Source organism: Hippoglossus hippoglossus, chromosome 16 (assembly GCF_009819705.1).
Source record: "Hippoglossus hippoglossus isolate fHipHip1 chromosome 16, fHipHip1.pri, whole genome shotgun sequence".
NCBI classification, from domain to species: Eukaryota; Metazoa; Chordata; class Actinopteri; order Pleuronectiformes; family Pleuronectidae; genus Hippoglossus; species Hippoglossus hippoglossus.
In genome coordinates this window covers 4,346,021-4,363,401 of record NC_047166.1, presented here as the reverse complement: position 1 = coordinate 4,363,401, position 17,381 = coordinate 4,346,021, and the positions used below count along the sequence as shown (strand labels likewise).

General features: G+C 40.4%; 1 protein-coding gene across 2 annotated transcripts in view; it reads right to left on the bottom strand.

Annotated features, from left to right (window-relative positions):
* Nucleotides 1-17,381, bottom strand: part of otud7b (OTU deubiquitinase 7B) — a 31,957-nt gene that overhangs the window by 12,697 nt on the left and 1,879 nt on the right. For both annotated transcript variants that reach the window (XM_034610025.1, XM_034610026.1), the window contains exon 2: nt 389-624. In XM_034610025.1, the coding sequence (XP_034465916.1) occupies nt 389-473 (85 nt within the window). In that variant the 5' untranslated portion in view covers nt 474-624. The remainder of the gene's footprint in view (nt 1-388; nt 625-17,381) is intronic.

Sequence of the window (17,381 nt, the reverse complement as noted above, 5' to 3'; positions counted from 1 at the left end):
CACGTCTCTGCTGTTCACTGTCTTGCATTGAATTTTTAACCCATATTCTTATCTGCAACTTGTGTTGCTGCTAGGCAACAGGAGCACATTGACTCCAGCTATACCTTCTTTCTGTTAGAGTATGATAACCTAATCAACAGTGACAAGGCAGCAGCACTGTCTGATACAGGGACCACAACCCCCCCATACCCTCCCCCTGATTTTACATTTTTCCCACTTGCTCGGATAAAAAACGATTTAATGTTTATCTCTTCAAGTTCTCCAAGTTTGAGATGTTGTTGTTGTGAGAAATTATTGTGTAACATGAGCGCTGGACAATAAAGTAGAGTATTTTATTCAGGGTCTCAGAAAGGCCAGTGGCTTAATAATAAAATACTCTGCAACTCACCCTCTAGCAAATCTCTGGCCAATCCCGGTTCAGCTCCAGTGGAACGGACAAAGTCGGATAGGACTGCGTCCATATCCACGGTCATGTGATCATGAATTCACAAGTTGGAGGGTTGCTTCCGGGCAGAAAAAGAAAAAAACAAACAAAACGAGGACACTGCTCTCCCCCTAAAAGGGCACCAGGGGAGAGGGTGGGGGGGAGGGATCCTCTGCCTCGAGCTGCTCTACCAGCCACACCTGAAACGAGAGGACAGACAGAGGAAGATTAACAACTCGGGTATTAACTCATCAGAAGTTCAACATTGTCCAGAAAGATTAGCAAAAGCTTACATGGGATTGAATGAAGTTTCACTGCTTGAATGTGTGCAACAGTGACTGAGAAGCAAATTGATATAATGACCCTGTTTAATCCCTTTTCAAACACGGCCCAGTTGCTTTTGAACTTGACACCTTTGCAGTCACTTGACCCACCCATGACGACGGCCGAGGCAAACAAAGTGTTTCACAAAAGCCCATATTTGCATTGAAACAGAATAAAAGTCAAATGACAACATATCACGAGGGCAATTTCGCTGTGTGGTTTCAGATAAGATCCTGTTTTTACAGACACTTCTTGATTAAATTGTTGTGAATTCAGAATAAAAAACACTCAATAACTATAGCGGAGACTATGACTTTTAAATTGTGAATGTGAAGTATTCAGCACACAGCCCAAATAAACTCTGCTTTCCCTCCAAACCAATTAGAGACACTCAGGTACTGAAAATAAAAGCCAATATTTGTCTGTTTTCATGGCAAAATTTATATTTTCCTGACAGGGGAGAAAATGGGCCTCAATGTCATATAAATCCTCAGTAGATATGTATATCTCTTTTAAAGTCAGATTCATTTGAACGGCGTGATACGAGGAAACAGTACGTCTTAAAGAAGTCCCTCTGAAAACAATTAGCATCAGTTGGGCACCGAAATCGATCTAGAAACATTATTATGAGTGAGAGAGAGAGAAAAAGGCGTCAGTATCAATCGGGCCGTTGACACAAAGGATGTAGACGGCGATCAATACCAGACAAAAGGACTGAATCGAAGTAGCACTGGCTCAAAAGACGTACTTTGGGGAACTAAAGCTAAAAGCCCTTATTTTACCAGGAAAGATGTTGAGAGCGAACACTCACATCAGCGGTTCTCTGAACCACATCTCGACGGTTACAAGCCCTGTTCTGTAATATCTGTCCAGCTCGAGCACTTTGCTGTAAGTTAGTATACTACAAAGTAGAACGTGACTGATGTGGGTTTCTGATGCCGCTATCAGGGAGTAAAGTCATAAAAACAAAATGGCAATGATTCCTAAGATGTTGTTGTCAAACTCACAGAAATGTAGTTGAGGCTTGATACTTAAGCATAAACTTAATAGATACAACAAATACAACTAAATATATGGAACTTGAAAATAATATAGACATAAAACAGAATCCAATACGCAGAACTTAAACATAAATCTTTTTGCATTGTTTATACTGTAGAATTAAACAGATACTGATATGTCTGCTCATATCAGCAAACTGATGTACTGGTTGGGCTCTACTGTAAATTTTGTGTTTCAGACATTTAAAAAATGTGGCGCTGATCAATGCAGGTTAGGAAGCAAAACAAATATTTCATCTTAGACCTGCAACACTGAAAGCAAATCTCAGCTACCCACAGTATGCTAATCATACTCCAAGTCGTATGCATGATTATTAATCACTAGCATTAGTCTTAGGAATAGAGTACTTCCTTTCCGCATATGATTTAAATATCTACCATGTAGTACACAAAGATAATTACACTGTTCTGTGCATATTTATAACACCGCTGTGCACGACTGTAAAACTATCCTGTCACTATGCTTCCTTGAAGTTCACAAACTGCCTAATCTAGTTTTGACTGACCTTTGATTTGTATTTCTTTTAAATCTACCTACAGTCATCTATTCCCATCCGTCCCCTGGCTCATCCACCATCCAATGTTCCTGCCTCATCTCTGACTCAGTGAACTCTATTCCACTGTGGCTGATGAGTCACGAGTTTACTCTTCTTACACCTCTCTCTCTCTCCATCGTTCCCTCGCTTCACGCTCTCTCCCTGCCTCCCTCAGATTCTCCATCATTATTAAAAGCCGGGCAGGCAGGCAGGCACGCAGAGGAGGAACAGACTTCAGCACAAAAGGCCTTTCTCAGCCAGCGGAGTATTTCCAGAGCCTTCTCTGCAAAGTCAGGCATTCAGCAGTCTCCCCCTGCAGGGTCTCTGCGTTTTCTTGCAGTCTTTCAATTCTGTTGCGTTCAGGTTCACTGATCACAAAATGCGCACAAGTTAAGAGATGTGAGACAGGGGCCGATCAATCATTTAAAACCACAGGGTATCTAAACAGACTCCGGCTGTATTCGGACTGAAACAATTGTGGGTTTCACTGGGTTCTGACCGACAATAATACTCCAACAAACAAAGAAACAAAGAACAAAGAAAACACAGGGGCTGTGATGGAGTGAGTGTGTTGCTATATGGGCATTAACTTGTGACACCAGACTCATATGAAGTGTTGTCACCATGAAAGAATATGACAGTAAGTTTCCAGAGCTGTTGACTCAGTTCTGTTTCCATCATGGACAAAAAATACAACAAAAAACATCAGAGTCTGAAGTTTTAAAATTACTTAAAAAAAATCGTAATCAAAACAAAAGTCTCATTATTTATGTTTTTTAATAGGCTAGCAGAAATATCAATGCATTCCAACCTGCATTTATAATATTCGGGGTTCAGCCCGATCTCCACTGATTCTGATAACTTAAGCCTCTGCCCTGGACCTTAAAGGTACTATGTATAGCCTTTAATTTGTTTACTTTACTGCAACCCTTAAAGCTCATTCAATGGCTGAGTGAATAATCCCTGTGGTTTGTCTGCAAATACAAGCATATCAACTGACAACAAGGCACTGACAGCCAGGAAACAACCCACAACAGTGAAAGGGTGATAAACGTGAAGGGCCGTGGACAGAATGTACCAACACAGATCAACAAAGGGCCGGCTGTTGTCACCGTGGGCCTGAAACATCAGCCATTCCTGTGAGCCCACTACGACCAAGTTGATGTAATGTCACGTGGGCCTTCTTCAGGAAAAAATAAAAAAGAGTCTGTAATCTTACATACTGAGTCCCACGAGGCCTCTGGTGTTACAACGCAATGTCATCTTTTTAAATTGTTTTTGATAAATCTGTATTCATTAGAATCATTCATTAATTTTTTTTACAGTTCAACCATGAACTTATATAGATAAATAACTCTAAATAAATATAAACAAAAAGAAAACACAAGTACAACCAAATACATACAACTTGAATTAGGAAAATTGTCTATTTTTTATTATTGCATATAAATATCTTTCCTGAAATCGCTTATTCCAAAAATAATACAAGTTTTCATATCAGCAAACGTCAATGCAGAGATTGATCAACATGAAGGCTCGCATCAGCTGATTTAATCAACAAAACAATATGTCAATAAGATTTCAGGAGGCATAATGTAAACAAAATGTCTTCTTTTTATTTATTTATTGGATGCCACAGTATTTTAGCAAGTCACATTTGCCTATACAAGTCAAGTATAATTAAAAATGTAACTTGATTACTTCTTACACTATGATGCTTTTTAACATTTGTGCAATATAAATAAGACATAAGACAGATTATTGCACAACTAGTATCTTGCAATAGCAGATGTGACACAACATACAGATGTTAAGATTTATGACATCAAAGTTGAGGGAAGCTGTGAGTTTAAATTCATCAAATGAGATAAGTTGTCGTGATGCAATTCGACTATATAGCTAAAAAGTCTGATATTGCACCTCATGATTTACCATTGTTTTCAGTGGTTAGAGTTAAGTTTTTCTTTTTAAAAAAGTGGGGACAAGAGAGTAAAGCTGAAGTTCACTTCTAATGTCAGTCAAGACTGTCAAATAGCAACGATGCACTGCGATCACATTAAAAAAACGTTTAAAATGACATGTCTTCCCGTCAAAATGTTATTTAATGGCCAAAAATGTCTCAACTTGGCAGCCGGCAAAGACCAACATCCATACAATAGAGACCCTGTGGATCACTGGCTAACGCTAACAGCGCGGCTGCCAACGTGGGGCAGTCAGTGATTTGTGTCTGGGATGGCTGAGCTTTTGTCTGGCAGGAGGGCTTACGTAACAGAAGCTGCTGACAACACGTGGGTGCTGAGCTGAGGGCCGGGAGAATGGCTTGGATCACCGACGGACAGGGAGGTCGGCGCAGCCCACTGTGTCGGCCCCTGCACCACCGACAGGGTCAACGCACTGCCGGCATCACGGACACCGATCGTTTTGGTAGCCTTCAGATTATTTATGGAGTAAATAGTTTCATACTGTTCTTATGGAATATGTGCGACCACATTCGTGACATTACTCTAGCCACTGGGTTTCCACTGTTGACCTATGAGCAGCTGAACTGGAGGAGCTTAAGAGGCCTGATCATCCTGACAGCAGTGGGAGTACGGGGAGATATTTATCCAGCTCTTAGCTTGAGGGGTTCAAGAAGCCTGCATCTCTAAAGCTGAGCACAGAATAAATGACTCTGTTAAACTGGCAATTTCCTTTTTGGATGCAGGAAATTATATGACGACACTGATCAGTGAGTTAAGGGGAAAATAACACACCGGCCAAATGGTATCTTTCTTAGGATCTTCTAAAGATCCAAACATTTGATTCACTGCACACTTTGACAGACTTTTCCTTTTTTTTTTTTAAGCAAAACACATGAAAATGTCAATCAATGCTCTTGCGCCCTGTCGACAATAATATGGATATTTGACAAAACAAACCTTTTCCCTGGCGCTAAAAATGCCTTCCAAAGTGCACATTTTCAAAAACTCTCAAAACTCTGTGTATCAGTGTGTACATGTAAATAGTGGTTATATACTGGTTTCCATAAGTTTGTTTAGCACTGCGAGGTCTAATTAAATTTCCAGCGAAATTAAGCATTACTGCACCACATTACCGGTGTTCACAGGCGTCTGCCAGGCCCGATAGTAATTGGACCACAGTGTTCTTCTCTGGTATTTGACGGATCTTTGATGTAGACTTTATCCCCCCCGTAATGGCCCGGGATGCATGTTTATAGTGTTTGTCGTCTTTTGTGTTCTCGCTTGAATGGAGATATACTGTCAAATGGATGGAGATTTTTAAATGAGTTTAAAAACGGAGAAAAAAGTATCAGTTAAAAAAATGTATCTGCAGTAGTGTAGACGAGGCATTAATACAGAACAATCTATTTGTCTAGGTCTACAAGTATTGAATCCATAGAGCAGCTTAAAATAACAAACCAAACATTTTGTACTAGGCCTCGAGTCCACTGTGCAAAAGGTGCCGTGTACTCTGAATGCTTCATCATGCTTCACTGCATAGGTTACTTATGCAAGGTCACTCAATATGGCACGACCTGAATTATGAAAACACCATGAAGTACATATTGTACGAGGAGAATCTGTGGAAACTGACCTTTTAATAACAACCGGAAAGATTGGAACATAATCGAAACATTTTAAAGAATGTATGCAATTTGTTTGTCTATATAGATTGTAAGGACGTTAACATGCATTGGTAAAAGAGTGAGTTACAGAAGGCATACGGACGAACGGATGAATGAAAGGACAGACAGACGAAAGGACAGACAGACGAAAGGACAGACAGACAGACAGACAGACAGACAGACAGACAGAGTGTGTCTCAGGCCGCTATTTTCTGTCTGAACCAGTCAAGCCCAAACCAAACGGACATTTTGTACTTTGAGTCTGAACCCAACCCAAGAAGGGTACGTGCAGTCTAAAAATCTGATAGATAGCCCCGCCAACGAGACCAACCCAACCTGAATATAATTTCTACATTTTTGTCTCAACCCCACTGACCATCAGGTAAACAGTACACCCTCTAACAGAAAGAGAGAGAGAGACAAAGTTCACTGTGTTGACAATCAGTGTGGGTGTGTTTCCACTTTGAGTAATGCAGTTTGATCCACACGCTTGTAAAGGTCTCTGTGAAAAGGAGATTCAGGGTCATGGACTAGAACCTGTTTAAAAGAGGAAGATTTGAGGTTTCATGTTTTACTTACTGATGTTACATTCATTATGTGAAATATGAGGAATGTTGCTGCACAAGCTGGGGTCAAAGAACAAGCACGGAAAACTACACCTGAATAGATACTTAGCAATGACCCAGAATGGTTTTATTATCTCATCAGCCTGTGGTCTGTTAACTCAAGAGGATGACTGAGTTGCTTGGTTTAGTGGTCAAGACAGGACCAATGACCCGTCTACAAATGTGTCCGTTCCGTTTTATTTTAATCACATCAATCTTTCCTGTGATCTCAGTGAATGGAACACGCCCTCTCCGCCTGGCGAGACCATATGAGTAAGCAAAGAGGGGAAGGCAACGTGGCTGGTGGGAGCTGGAGCAGGATTGGAACTGTGACTTCAGTGCTCCATCTCCAGTCCACAGTGACGATGGGACACAATACAAAACCTTCCAGTATTTGGAAACAGCGGCGAGCTACTACAGCTTGAGCCAGACCAACAAACCAGGCAGATACCATAATTCATGGATTATATCGATGTATATGGAGGCTACGTTGGTACTGTATGTTTGGTGCATACAGTACCAAAGTAGATAGTGTTTTCAGTGTTTTATTCAGTGTAAATTAATGTGGGTTTTGGATTATAGGTTGGTTAAATGTAGAGAAAAATAATATAGAAACTATAGAGAAATAATATCCTCTGAAGTCCCGAGATGGTTACTCCATATCTTTTGCTAGTTGCAATTTTTCGTGCATGTTGTAATAACTTGATTTTCCACAAAATAGACATTTAACACATAACAAAGTCATAACTGAACAACTCACAACTCATGGACATGTTAACTGGAAAAAGGCGTACATGCAAAAATCATTCTTTGCATGTAAAAATGTATCAAGATTAATCTGAATTTTTGTGTACAGCACCACTAAATGATTTATCAAGAAACTAATTTGTAGATTAGTCGATCAAGTAAAGTTACAGCTCAACAAGTCAAGAAACAAGTCAAATGGATGCCTATCAAGACTGTTTACAGCCAGTATATTATCAGATGATTCAAATAAATCTGTATCAGCCTCAAAGATCCAGTATTAATCAAGCTATACTGACAGCTGGTAAAGGGGAGGTTGGAAAGACAATGTAGGGGAACCATACTTGTCCACATGAGTGATGCACCTAAATCTCAGTCTGATATTGCCAGAGTTGTCAGTCTTAGTAAGTGCTCTAAATGTCTGTGATAGGCGTAGCTTACTGTCCTTAAAACCACAGACACAGGCCAAAAACTGTGTGGGAGTTAGCAGAGCATAAGCTTCCTTGTTAATCTATTTCTCAGTGAGTTAAAGGCCTGTGTTTGGTTTTTCTTTCAGAAACAGGGCTGGGCTTACTGTGAACAATTCACTCCAGTAAACACTATTCCACTGAAATAAACCAGAGAAGGAAGAAAAACAAAGGTGTGGTGAGATGACTGCCCTTCAGCTGTCTTTATCTGTGGAGTGTTGTAATCTGGTTACTGACTGAGCCCAGTCAGCCTACACTGACTCATTATATAACATGAGAGCTACAGCTGGGAAAGAAGCTGATCGCTGCTTGGCTAAGGAGCGGAGGAAGCCCTATGCACATTTCTTCATATAGGGCTGAACATTCAATAAATAGTATACTGTTGATGAAAATATGGCCAAACAAGTCCAAATCCCAGCAGCAAGTAAAATATGCTATAACATACCATTATAAATGAAGCATTGTGGTGTGTTAGAGATGCTCCAGCACAAAATTCACATACTCCAGATGTAAGGGATGCTTGTTTGGTAAAGACCCCGGCACTAGAGTTGTGCTGGGGTCACATCGTAAACCAGATTGATTTTATGTGAACCAACTCAACCCATGTTTCTGACTGTGGTTGTGGTTAAATAAAAAGTAGCTCACATCAGCAACCTGTGCCCACAGCGTTACAGCACTAAATCCAAGTTGTCTTGCATTAGCAATGCAATATAATGTGATTAGCATAATATTATGAACATTTTGTGAACACATGAATATTTATGAACACACACTGAAACACTAGTGTCTGAAAAGCCGTGAGCTATTTACTGCCAACCCAAGAGCGGCAACATGGAGGAGATCAAATCCAAGTGGCAAGGGGGACGGATGAGCTTAGAGGAGAATCACAAGCAAAAAGTGGACAGGAGCTGGTAGGCAGAGTACGAGTGGGGCTTCCTATCACTGGCTACAGGTCTGCTGTTACTTATCAAAAGGCTAATCAAAAGCAATGTGGTGATATTTACAAAGAGTATTTACAAGATGGTTTAATCTACACTCAGATTCACTGGAGAGACCAGCTGGACCATAAGGGATCGGACAGAGATCAAGAAGTGATTCCACAGAAGCTGTGATGCCGTGGCACCAGGACTCTGGGAGACAGGAACAGGGTTATGGTGGTAAAGTCCCTACTCAGTCTCAGTATATCATTACTACTGGGCCATTCTTTACTGATAATATTGTAGTTGTGTTCACAAACATTGTAATTACATCCAAGACAGCACAAAATAAAAGAAAGTGCAATATCATAGCCAATTCTGTAATTTTCTGCAACATCAGGTTTCTTCAAGGGCAACTGGATGCATTATATGAATAGACGCATGACTTTCCAACGGCTTGAATAATGCCAACGATTACATATATTGCATCCTACATATCCCCTTAGGCTAATCTAAGGCTGTGGCCCTTCCTCAATGTCAAAATAAACGAATTTATAAAATCACTTTTCAACTAATAAAGACAACACTGCAGACAACACTAAACTCTGTATTATGCTTAGCGTGTTGTCACTATGCATTACTTCCTGTTCTCCTGCTGCCTCACCAATTCTCCCTTGACCACTACAGGGGGAGGGGACTGATAATTTCAGTCGCTATTGGTTTACATCTCAGAAATCAATACAGTGAATTACTGTGGGGCCATTTCCCTGGACAAAAGCAACTATGCTAGAAAGCTGGTCATTGGAGAAGAATCAATGAGACCCACTGAACTGCAGCAAAGCAGAATGTCCACACAGCTGTTGACATGTTAATTATAGGAACTAGTGAACCGCTTCAAGTCCATTAGCTTAAAAAAATGCTTCTTCATGCAAGTCCAAGAAAGCTTTTGTCTTAAGTGGAGCACAGAGTCCTGGTGTACCTGCAGTGAGGAGCAGCCAGAGTGCCTCGGCCTACATTGTAAGTTTCAATACCATAGACTGTATATAAACATGGGTGAGACATCTCCACTTCCTCCCACTGTGCAGAAATGAAGCCAAAATAACCTGGATACCATCGCTGCGTTTTGTGGATCCGCACAAAAATTGAATTGGCTCTTCCCTGACCTAAAATGACAGAATCCATCTTTGAGTATTGACCTATTAACAAGTGGGAACAAACAATTCAAAAAGATAAATGATACACCTCCCTACAAGGAAACATCATGTTTCAGAAAAGTCCTTAAACAAGTAAATGTTATTACAATAAGAAGCACAAGCACACTCTGACCGCCAGCTGTGGGCATCTGTGTGTGTGTGTGTGTGTGTGTGTGTGTGTGTGTGTGTGTGTGTGTGTGTGTGTGTGTGTGTGTGTGTGTGTGTGTGTGTGTGTGTGTGTGTGTGTGTGTGTGTGTGTGTGTGTGTGTGTGTGTGTGTACTGCGTAAGACAACACCAGCCTGAATGCACACATAGCTGATGTCAGAGATTCCACACCATGCCTGCCCTCTCGGAGGCCATGCCACTGGAGCTGGTCGAGTCCAAAAGCTGTCCAGTCATCACACAAAAATCTGCCAAGTCTAAACTTCCCTCCCGCGGCCTCCCTATCCTGCTTGCTGGCGCAGAAACATCCAAACCTGATCCTTGTGAACTCAGCAGCCAGCCCCCTTTTCTCTGCGAGAGCTCGAGGCAAAGTAAAGAGAGGACAACACGATCTACTTACAGATAATGAATTTGACCTCAGTTTAAGTGTTTGGAGCATGTAAATAGTGAACAGATGTGTCAACCTCAGGATGCAGTAGTTTTGAACTTATTGTTTGAGCTACTGCAAACGAATAAAGTTATTCTGATTATAGCTTTCAGAATCCATGCAACGTGAGAAATAACAAAATGTTACGTGAGTGGTTTGTTATTAGTCTTGTTTGGAAGCAAACTGATGATATCAGCTGATATGAGATTAACATAGACATACCGGTATAGCTATTTGTGTTTACCGATATGAAAACTTTTAATTTACAGAAAACCAATGCAGAGATGTATATTTATGCTTCTATTTAATTTTTAAAAAACAATGTTAATTTGATTAATTCAAATGTATTTGTGAAAGTTATTTATGACTGTTAAATATCACATTTCTGTCACAAGGGTTTGAAAACAACATCTAAGGAATCATGGCAAATATCGCCACCCCCCAAATCAATATCGGTTGGGCTCCAGTCTTCATTCTAAGCTGGCTGCTCTGATCCTTGCGTGTACAACTGCAGTGTGCACAACCAAAGAACCAACATATAAAGAGAATCTGCACCTAATCTCTGAGTTGCCAGAATTAGAGCAACCTCCTGTTTCGGATAGTCTAAAAATAATCTACTATAATCACAGTTCAAACATAGAAACTCTGCACTGTGCAGAGTTCAAAAACAGCCGGCAACTAAACATCTGAACACATCAGGGACAAAATGCCCTGGTGAACGCCTAATGGCTCAATTAAATACAATCTACTCATCTGTTCTCTTACAGTTTGACACCAAAGCATCCGCCTAACAAGGCTTAATATTCATCAACACAAAGAGAGCTATGCCTGAGGCCAAACTGTTCTCGACGACGCCAAGCCTCACATTGTTGACTTAACCTGGACACATTGTAGCATGTAGATTTCAGCTGGTACAGACTGGATGAGTACAAAAGAAGGTTAGAAATGACTCATCATCCAATGTGCCTAATATTTAGATGGCAAGGTGTAAATCCAGTTCAGGAAAGGGGACAAACATCTTCAGAACAAACAGTGGAAAACGTAGGAGTGTTTCATAGTTGTTTCCTTCAGTCTGATGTGGACTCTTGCTGATATTCACTAGTTCAGCCAACTGAAATGGGCAGCGTTTGCGTCTGAGCGCAAGTGTTTATCAAAGTGTCTGAGAGCTGATGTCATGGTGAAGCAGAGCATGTAGCAGAGATCTCTGAACGCACTTAGTCCACTGTTGCCTAAAGTCCTGCGCCGCGTGCCACAACACAAAAGAAAATAAGCTTACTTTGTTGTTTTGTAGACAAAAAGTTTTCTGACATTTGAACTTGAGTGAAAAAAACTTTATCCTATGTCCAGGGGGTCAACTTCTCCACATGGATACAGTGGCAACAACTATTTATAAAACAGGCTTGCCCAGACGTCTTCCTCTTGAACAGGATGTCTCCTTTGAGAGCAGCTTGTGATTTATGGACCATAGTTTCTATGATTCAGCTTGAGATAGCTGTAGGTAAATAAATGATAATATATTAAAATTTAACCAGTTAACACAAGTTGTCTGATAAATGTTGCAGTATCTGTTATAGTAAAGATAAAGAATACAGATCATGATTGAACAGTTAAAACAGTATTCACTAGTCACTATGGGCTCAGAGAATTTGTGGTGCTGAAATTTTACAGACCAAATTATATAATTCACCAATATTGAAAATAGAGCCCAAAAGTTAAATTGAATCAAGCTGCACGCAACTGCACACACACACTCTTGGATATCAGTGTGCCAGATTAATTTTTATATCCAAGATCCATGAATTAAAAAGATTCCTGGATCTGCCTGTTTGTCTGGATCCCAAATCTAAACTATAATGGGTTCTTTCATGACCCATATTGCATCCTTCCACCAAGTTCTGAGGAAATCAGTTGAACACCTTTTGCAGATCACCAGCCAGAAAGGGGTGAAAACACAGCCTCCTTTGGTAGAGGTCAGAATCATGAGATGAAGTCTAAAATGATTTTTGAATTTGTGTAGTGAATATTGTTTAATGTAGGAGCAACACTGTGATATTATCATGACTGTAGATTTTGTAAACATTGTCCATGCACCCAAGGTCTTGTTTTATTGTCTGTCCATCCGTTTAGAAAGTTTATTATTCAGTCTATTAAAGTCGACCTCAGAGGTTCCAAGTTTGTGCCCGGGGCACGCCGACCGCAGCCAGTCCCAGTAATGACCAGTCAAGGAGTACTAATTAACAGCCGCACAAAGCAAGCCGCTTCAGGGAGGGTTGTATGGGACCATAAGTGACATTCCTACATTCCTCAGAGACCACACTACATTGTGCACAGTGTCAGGATGGTGGGTTAGCCTGAAACAGCAGAAAAAACGTAATGAGGGTATCAGTGACAGCTGCAGAGCATGTAGTGAGAGGGGTCGTTCTGACAGCAGCACAGAGGTACAGCGAGGTCCCACTGTACGACGTCCAGACCACAAAACTCTGAGAATATTAGGCATTGGTTTCAGTATTCCCGACAGCAGCCAACCTAAACTCCAGACTCTGTGGGTGAGAAGTCCACATTTGGCCCCGATGGCCTCACTTGATCGATTTCTAAGCCTTAGTGAAGAAATACAAGCCTCTGTGGCCATTTGAACACTACCCACATATTTATTAGCAAAGAGTGAGGACATTTAAAAGCAAGTAACAACATTTGAAGGACGCTTTTGATTATTAAGATGATTAAAAAAAAAGAAAATGTGTTTGTAAAAGTGCAAATAATGCAGGAATCTCTCTAAACCCACACAGATCACAATGTTTCCTGTCAGATTAAAACCAGACTTTTTGGTTAAAAGCATCTAGACTGTGATTTGTGATGGACGGCAACTGACAGCTAGTTCCAGAACCACAAGATTTCAATATAAGTTTGGAAAGCCTTTTCATGCAGCTTTTTGAAAAGTCATGTTTTTCAAAAATCAAACTACTGGCAAAGGCATCTTGACCTTAATGGAACTATTCTAACGACTGTGAAAAGGCAGACTGACATAAATAAATTAGTTTAAAAACAGTGGACATTTATAAAGCTGCTAAACTTTACCTTTCACTTTGTTCTTGGGCGTATTTAAACATTAAACTGGCAACAAAGAAAGTTTCAGGATTAGCAATGATGCCAAAATACCCTGTTTGCTTAGTGTACAAACAAAGTTCTCAATATTACATAATTCACATTTGGAAAGTTACATGACTTCTGCTTTAATTTTGAATATCAACCCTTGAGAAATTAGACATTAACTTGAAATTAGGCCATGTTGTTATAGAATTTATTGATTTTGTTCAACTCATGCAAAAAAACAAGCCTTAAGAGAGAGAGAGAGAGAGAGAGAGAGAGAGAGAGAGAGAGAGAGAGCACAGCTTCTACAAGCTTTTAATATTGAAAATAAAATGGATCTATGACTTCGCTGAACGTTCAAGATCAACTCCTGATAAGTCAGCCTGAATGTGAAGCCAACTAAGCCCAGCTAAAGCCAGTGGCTAAACAAGCACCATGCTCTGCAGGCGGGCAGCACTAATGCTCATGCGAATCCCCACGTGCTGCAGGCCAGAGCCCCGTACACAGCAGGGCGACTTCACGTCACTCCCCGTGTGATGTCATCCTGGGTGACAGGCTCCTCATCAGAGCTGTGTGTGGGATTACTCCTGCTGTCCTGGATCAACAGGGCAGGGCGGGAACGACCGACGGCTTCTAGTCTGTGCAGGAAAAAATACACTTCTGTCCTCCTGTTAAAGTGGAATCTACGATTTCATTATTCACCTGCTATCATACATTGAAATAAGCATCACTTACTATAACTGATTTATGAAAATCTACCAGTTATTTTTCAAATCCAACAGCTACCAATGGTTTGTCTGCAGTTTCTAATTTTATCACAAGTCAGGTCATAATAGTTTGGATTTGTTAATAAGTTAGTTATGAGAAAGACGGCACATTGATTTATGAATATGAAGCAACATGTCATAAACTAACAGAGCTCCAAAAAGACCAAATCATTTGCTTAGGAGTGAACTGTACTATATTGTTCATGATAATATCTGTAAAATGTTTATGAGATAAATAATTGTTATGTCAGGGTCAATACTATTGCAACTTTTATTTAATTTAATCAAAACTGAAGAAAATTCACATTCTTTGACCATGTATTTTGTGAAGGACTTTGTAACTTTGTTTAGATAATTGCTATATGAATAAAGTTATTGTTATATCATTATAATAAACTGAATATCTTTGGGTTTAATATACTGTAGGTGTTTTCAATTATGTAATTATATCATTTTAAAAGCTGTAAAATGAGGTAACTTTCTGAAAAGGCAGATAAGACTGTGAGGTTTAGGCTTGTGGACTGTATAATCATTAATTCCCCGCCCTGTACTGTATGTGGAGGAAGAAAAGGTGACGACTATAAAGTAACTGATACAGCAACTGAAACAGCAGCTCTCATTTCCATAGCGTCCCTTGTAGGAGTGGCGCCTGGTGCTGAATGGTATAACGTCTGCTCCGTTCATAGGGCTATATCTTTTCTCATATTACCGTTCCAACCAACTTTACAGCCACGTGTATTGTAGAACAACTGTGGGAAATATCTGAATCTAATCCCAAAGACATTCTGTGAGGGTCTACTCTCCACAGCGTGCTGTTCGAAGTCAAGCAGCTGCTGACACCCAGGTAGATGTCCAAGTTCACCGTCCCTCCACCCTGACACAAACAGTCCTGGGCCGTGGCTGGGTGCTGTGTCACAAGACTGGCAGGCAACCAGCCGTGCTGGAGGAGGGTGGGTCTGCAAAGAGTTTTATGAGTCGCTGTCTGGACACAGTGGCCTCTCGGAGACAAGCCACCTATTGATCCCCATCTCACGGTGGCAAGGTAGTTTTTTCGCCTTCGTATCACATCTGTTCCCGTCTTTACGACCAGTTAGAGATTAGAGCACAAATGCCTGACTGTATAGATGTGTTTTTTTATTATGTCAATTTATTCATGTTGACAATTAATGAGGTGGTAAGTGCTAGTAGTACTTATTCATGCTTTCGTGCATATTCTAGGGCTAAGCAAATACACTGCAACATTAAATGGAGCATGTTCACTTCACGCAAATGTCATGTGTTTGTCCTACTAACCTGAAGAAGCACGCATCTACTTACTTATTAATCTGACCGTGTTTCAAACATCCTATGGGAATACCTCCGTGGCCAAATGAGCCCAGCTCTGAAACTGACACTGGATCCCTGAAGTACACACTCACTCACCCATTCACTCACACACACTAACAGCTGTTTGGGGGAGCCCGGAAAGAGATGAATTTAAAATTTCATACCGTCTGTGTTGCTGAAGCAGCATGGTTACCCTATGAAACCCTATATCCACTGAGGCAGCCTAAACAGTCACAGCCGTCCAGCACAAAAATACTTAGGATCCATGTTAAAGATATTAAGGATATGAAAGATAGTTTGGATAGTAACACAAAACCTTTAAGATGAAAAAGTCATATTGCAGACTAAATATTTCCCCCTGAAATGATAAACCAACTGCAAGCTTTAGGACATTATAAACTGAGACACGCATTAGTTTATAGCTGCTCTGCCCTCCATTGTGTTACTGGATGACTCTGCTATGCGCCACAGCCAAGCAGTTTGCCAACAGACACATTGCCACCAGGTCTTTCAACTTTGCAACTTCAGGATGACAGATCTATGACAAACCCTTTTTCACAGGGTGTACATGTGACTTCATAGCACTGATGAGGGGTGGAACGGTACAAGTACTTTGGCAGGCGATACGAATACCATTGAAATTAGGAATCTCTACATGTAGTCAGAGTGCAAGTAGAAGTAGTTAAAACTGAAGATTCATGTCACCTTATTCATTTTAAAAAGGTAAACATTACATGTTGATAGACTGAATGGCAGCCTAATACCTTTTTGAGGACCCGGATCACAACATGAGATCAAGTTGTCTCTGTTTCAGGAGCTGCTATAAGTTCGAAGTGTTTCTTACATTTGTTTGAAATACTCTGGTGTTAAATTGTCTGTAACTTATCCGTGATGATCCCCCTCAAACACGACAACTCTTGGCATGTTTATTTCCACAACGCAGAACAGACCGGTTGAATGACAAAATAATATTGATATCAATGCCATTATTGTCTCTGTTTTTCAGCCCAATTCTTTATAGATTTCTGATCACTTTGTGTGGGGGGAAAAGTACGGCCTAAATTACCAGTTTATAGACATTACAACCAGCACTCTCATCATATTTCCTTGTGAAATGAGCCAAACTTTGGAGCGTTACTTCCTCTCTACATGACTGTTTCTAGTTACCAGCATCATGTCTCGGTTTGACATAACTGTCACGCAACACACAGTTGCCAGAAAAACATGCCAACATCGATAGGAGGAATTGATTGCTCGGAGGAATACAATTCTAATGGTTAAGGAAACTGGTTATCGACTCCTATCTCTACCTGTCGCTTTCTAACCACTTGCTGCCATCATTCCACGTGTTATCGTGCAGTTCCACGACATTCCACTAACTAATCAGTTAAGATAATTAAAAAACAATGAAAACACTTGTCCTCACAGCTATCTCATCTATATCATTATCAACCGAGACTATTGCGAAATGTCAAACCACAGATCTTCATTTGAATCAACAAACAAAAATCAAAGTGCAATAACTTGGAAATTCAACACGCACTTTTAAAAACAAACCTGCCTTGTTCTTTGCCATTCAAAGCTGGTGGTGAATTGATTTATCTTGTGCTGTGTAGTGCAATGACCGTTAGAACCATTCAAGCATTCACACACTGGCTTCTAATATCTGATTACTGAGAAAGGGGCTGCACCATGTTTTTGTATTTTTTTTAATG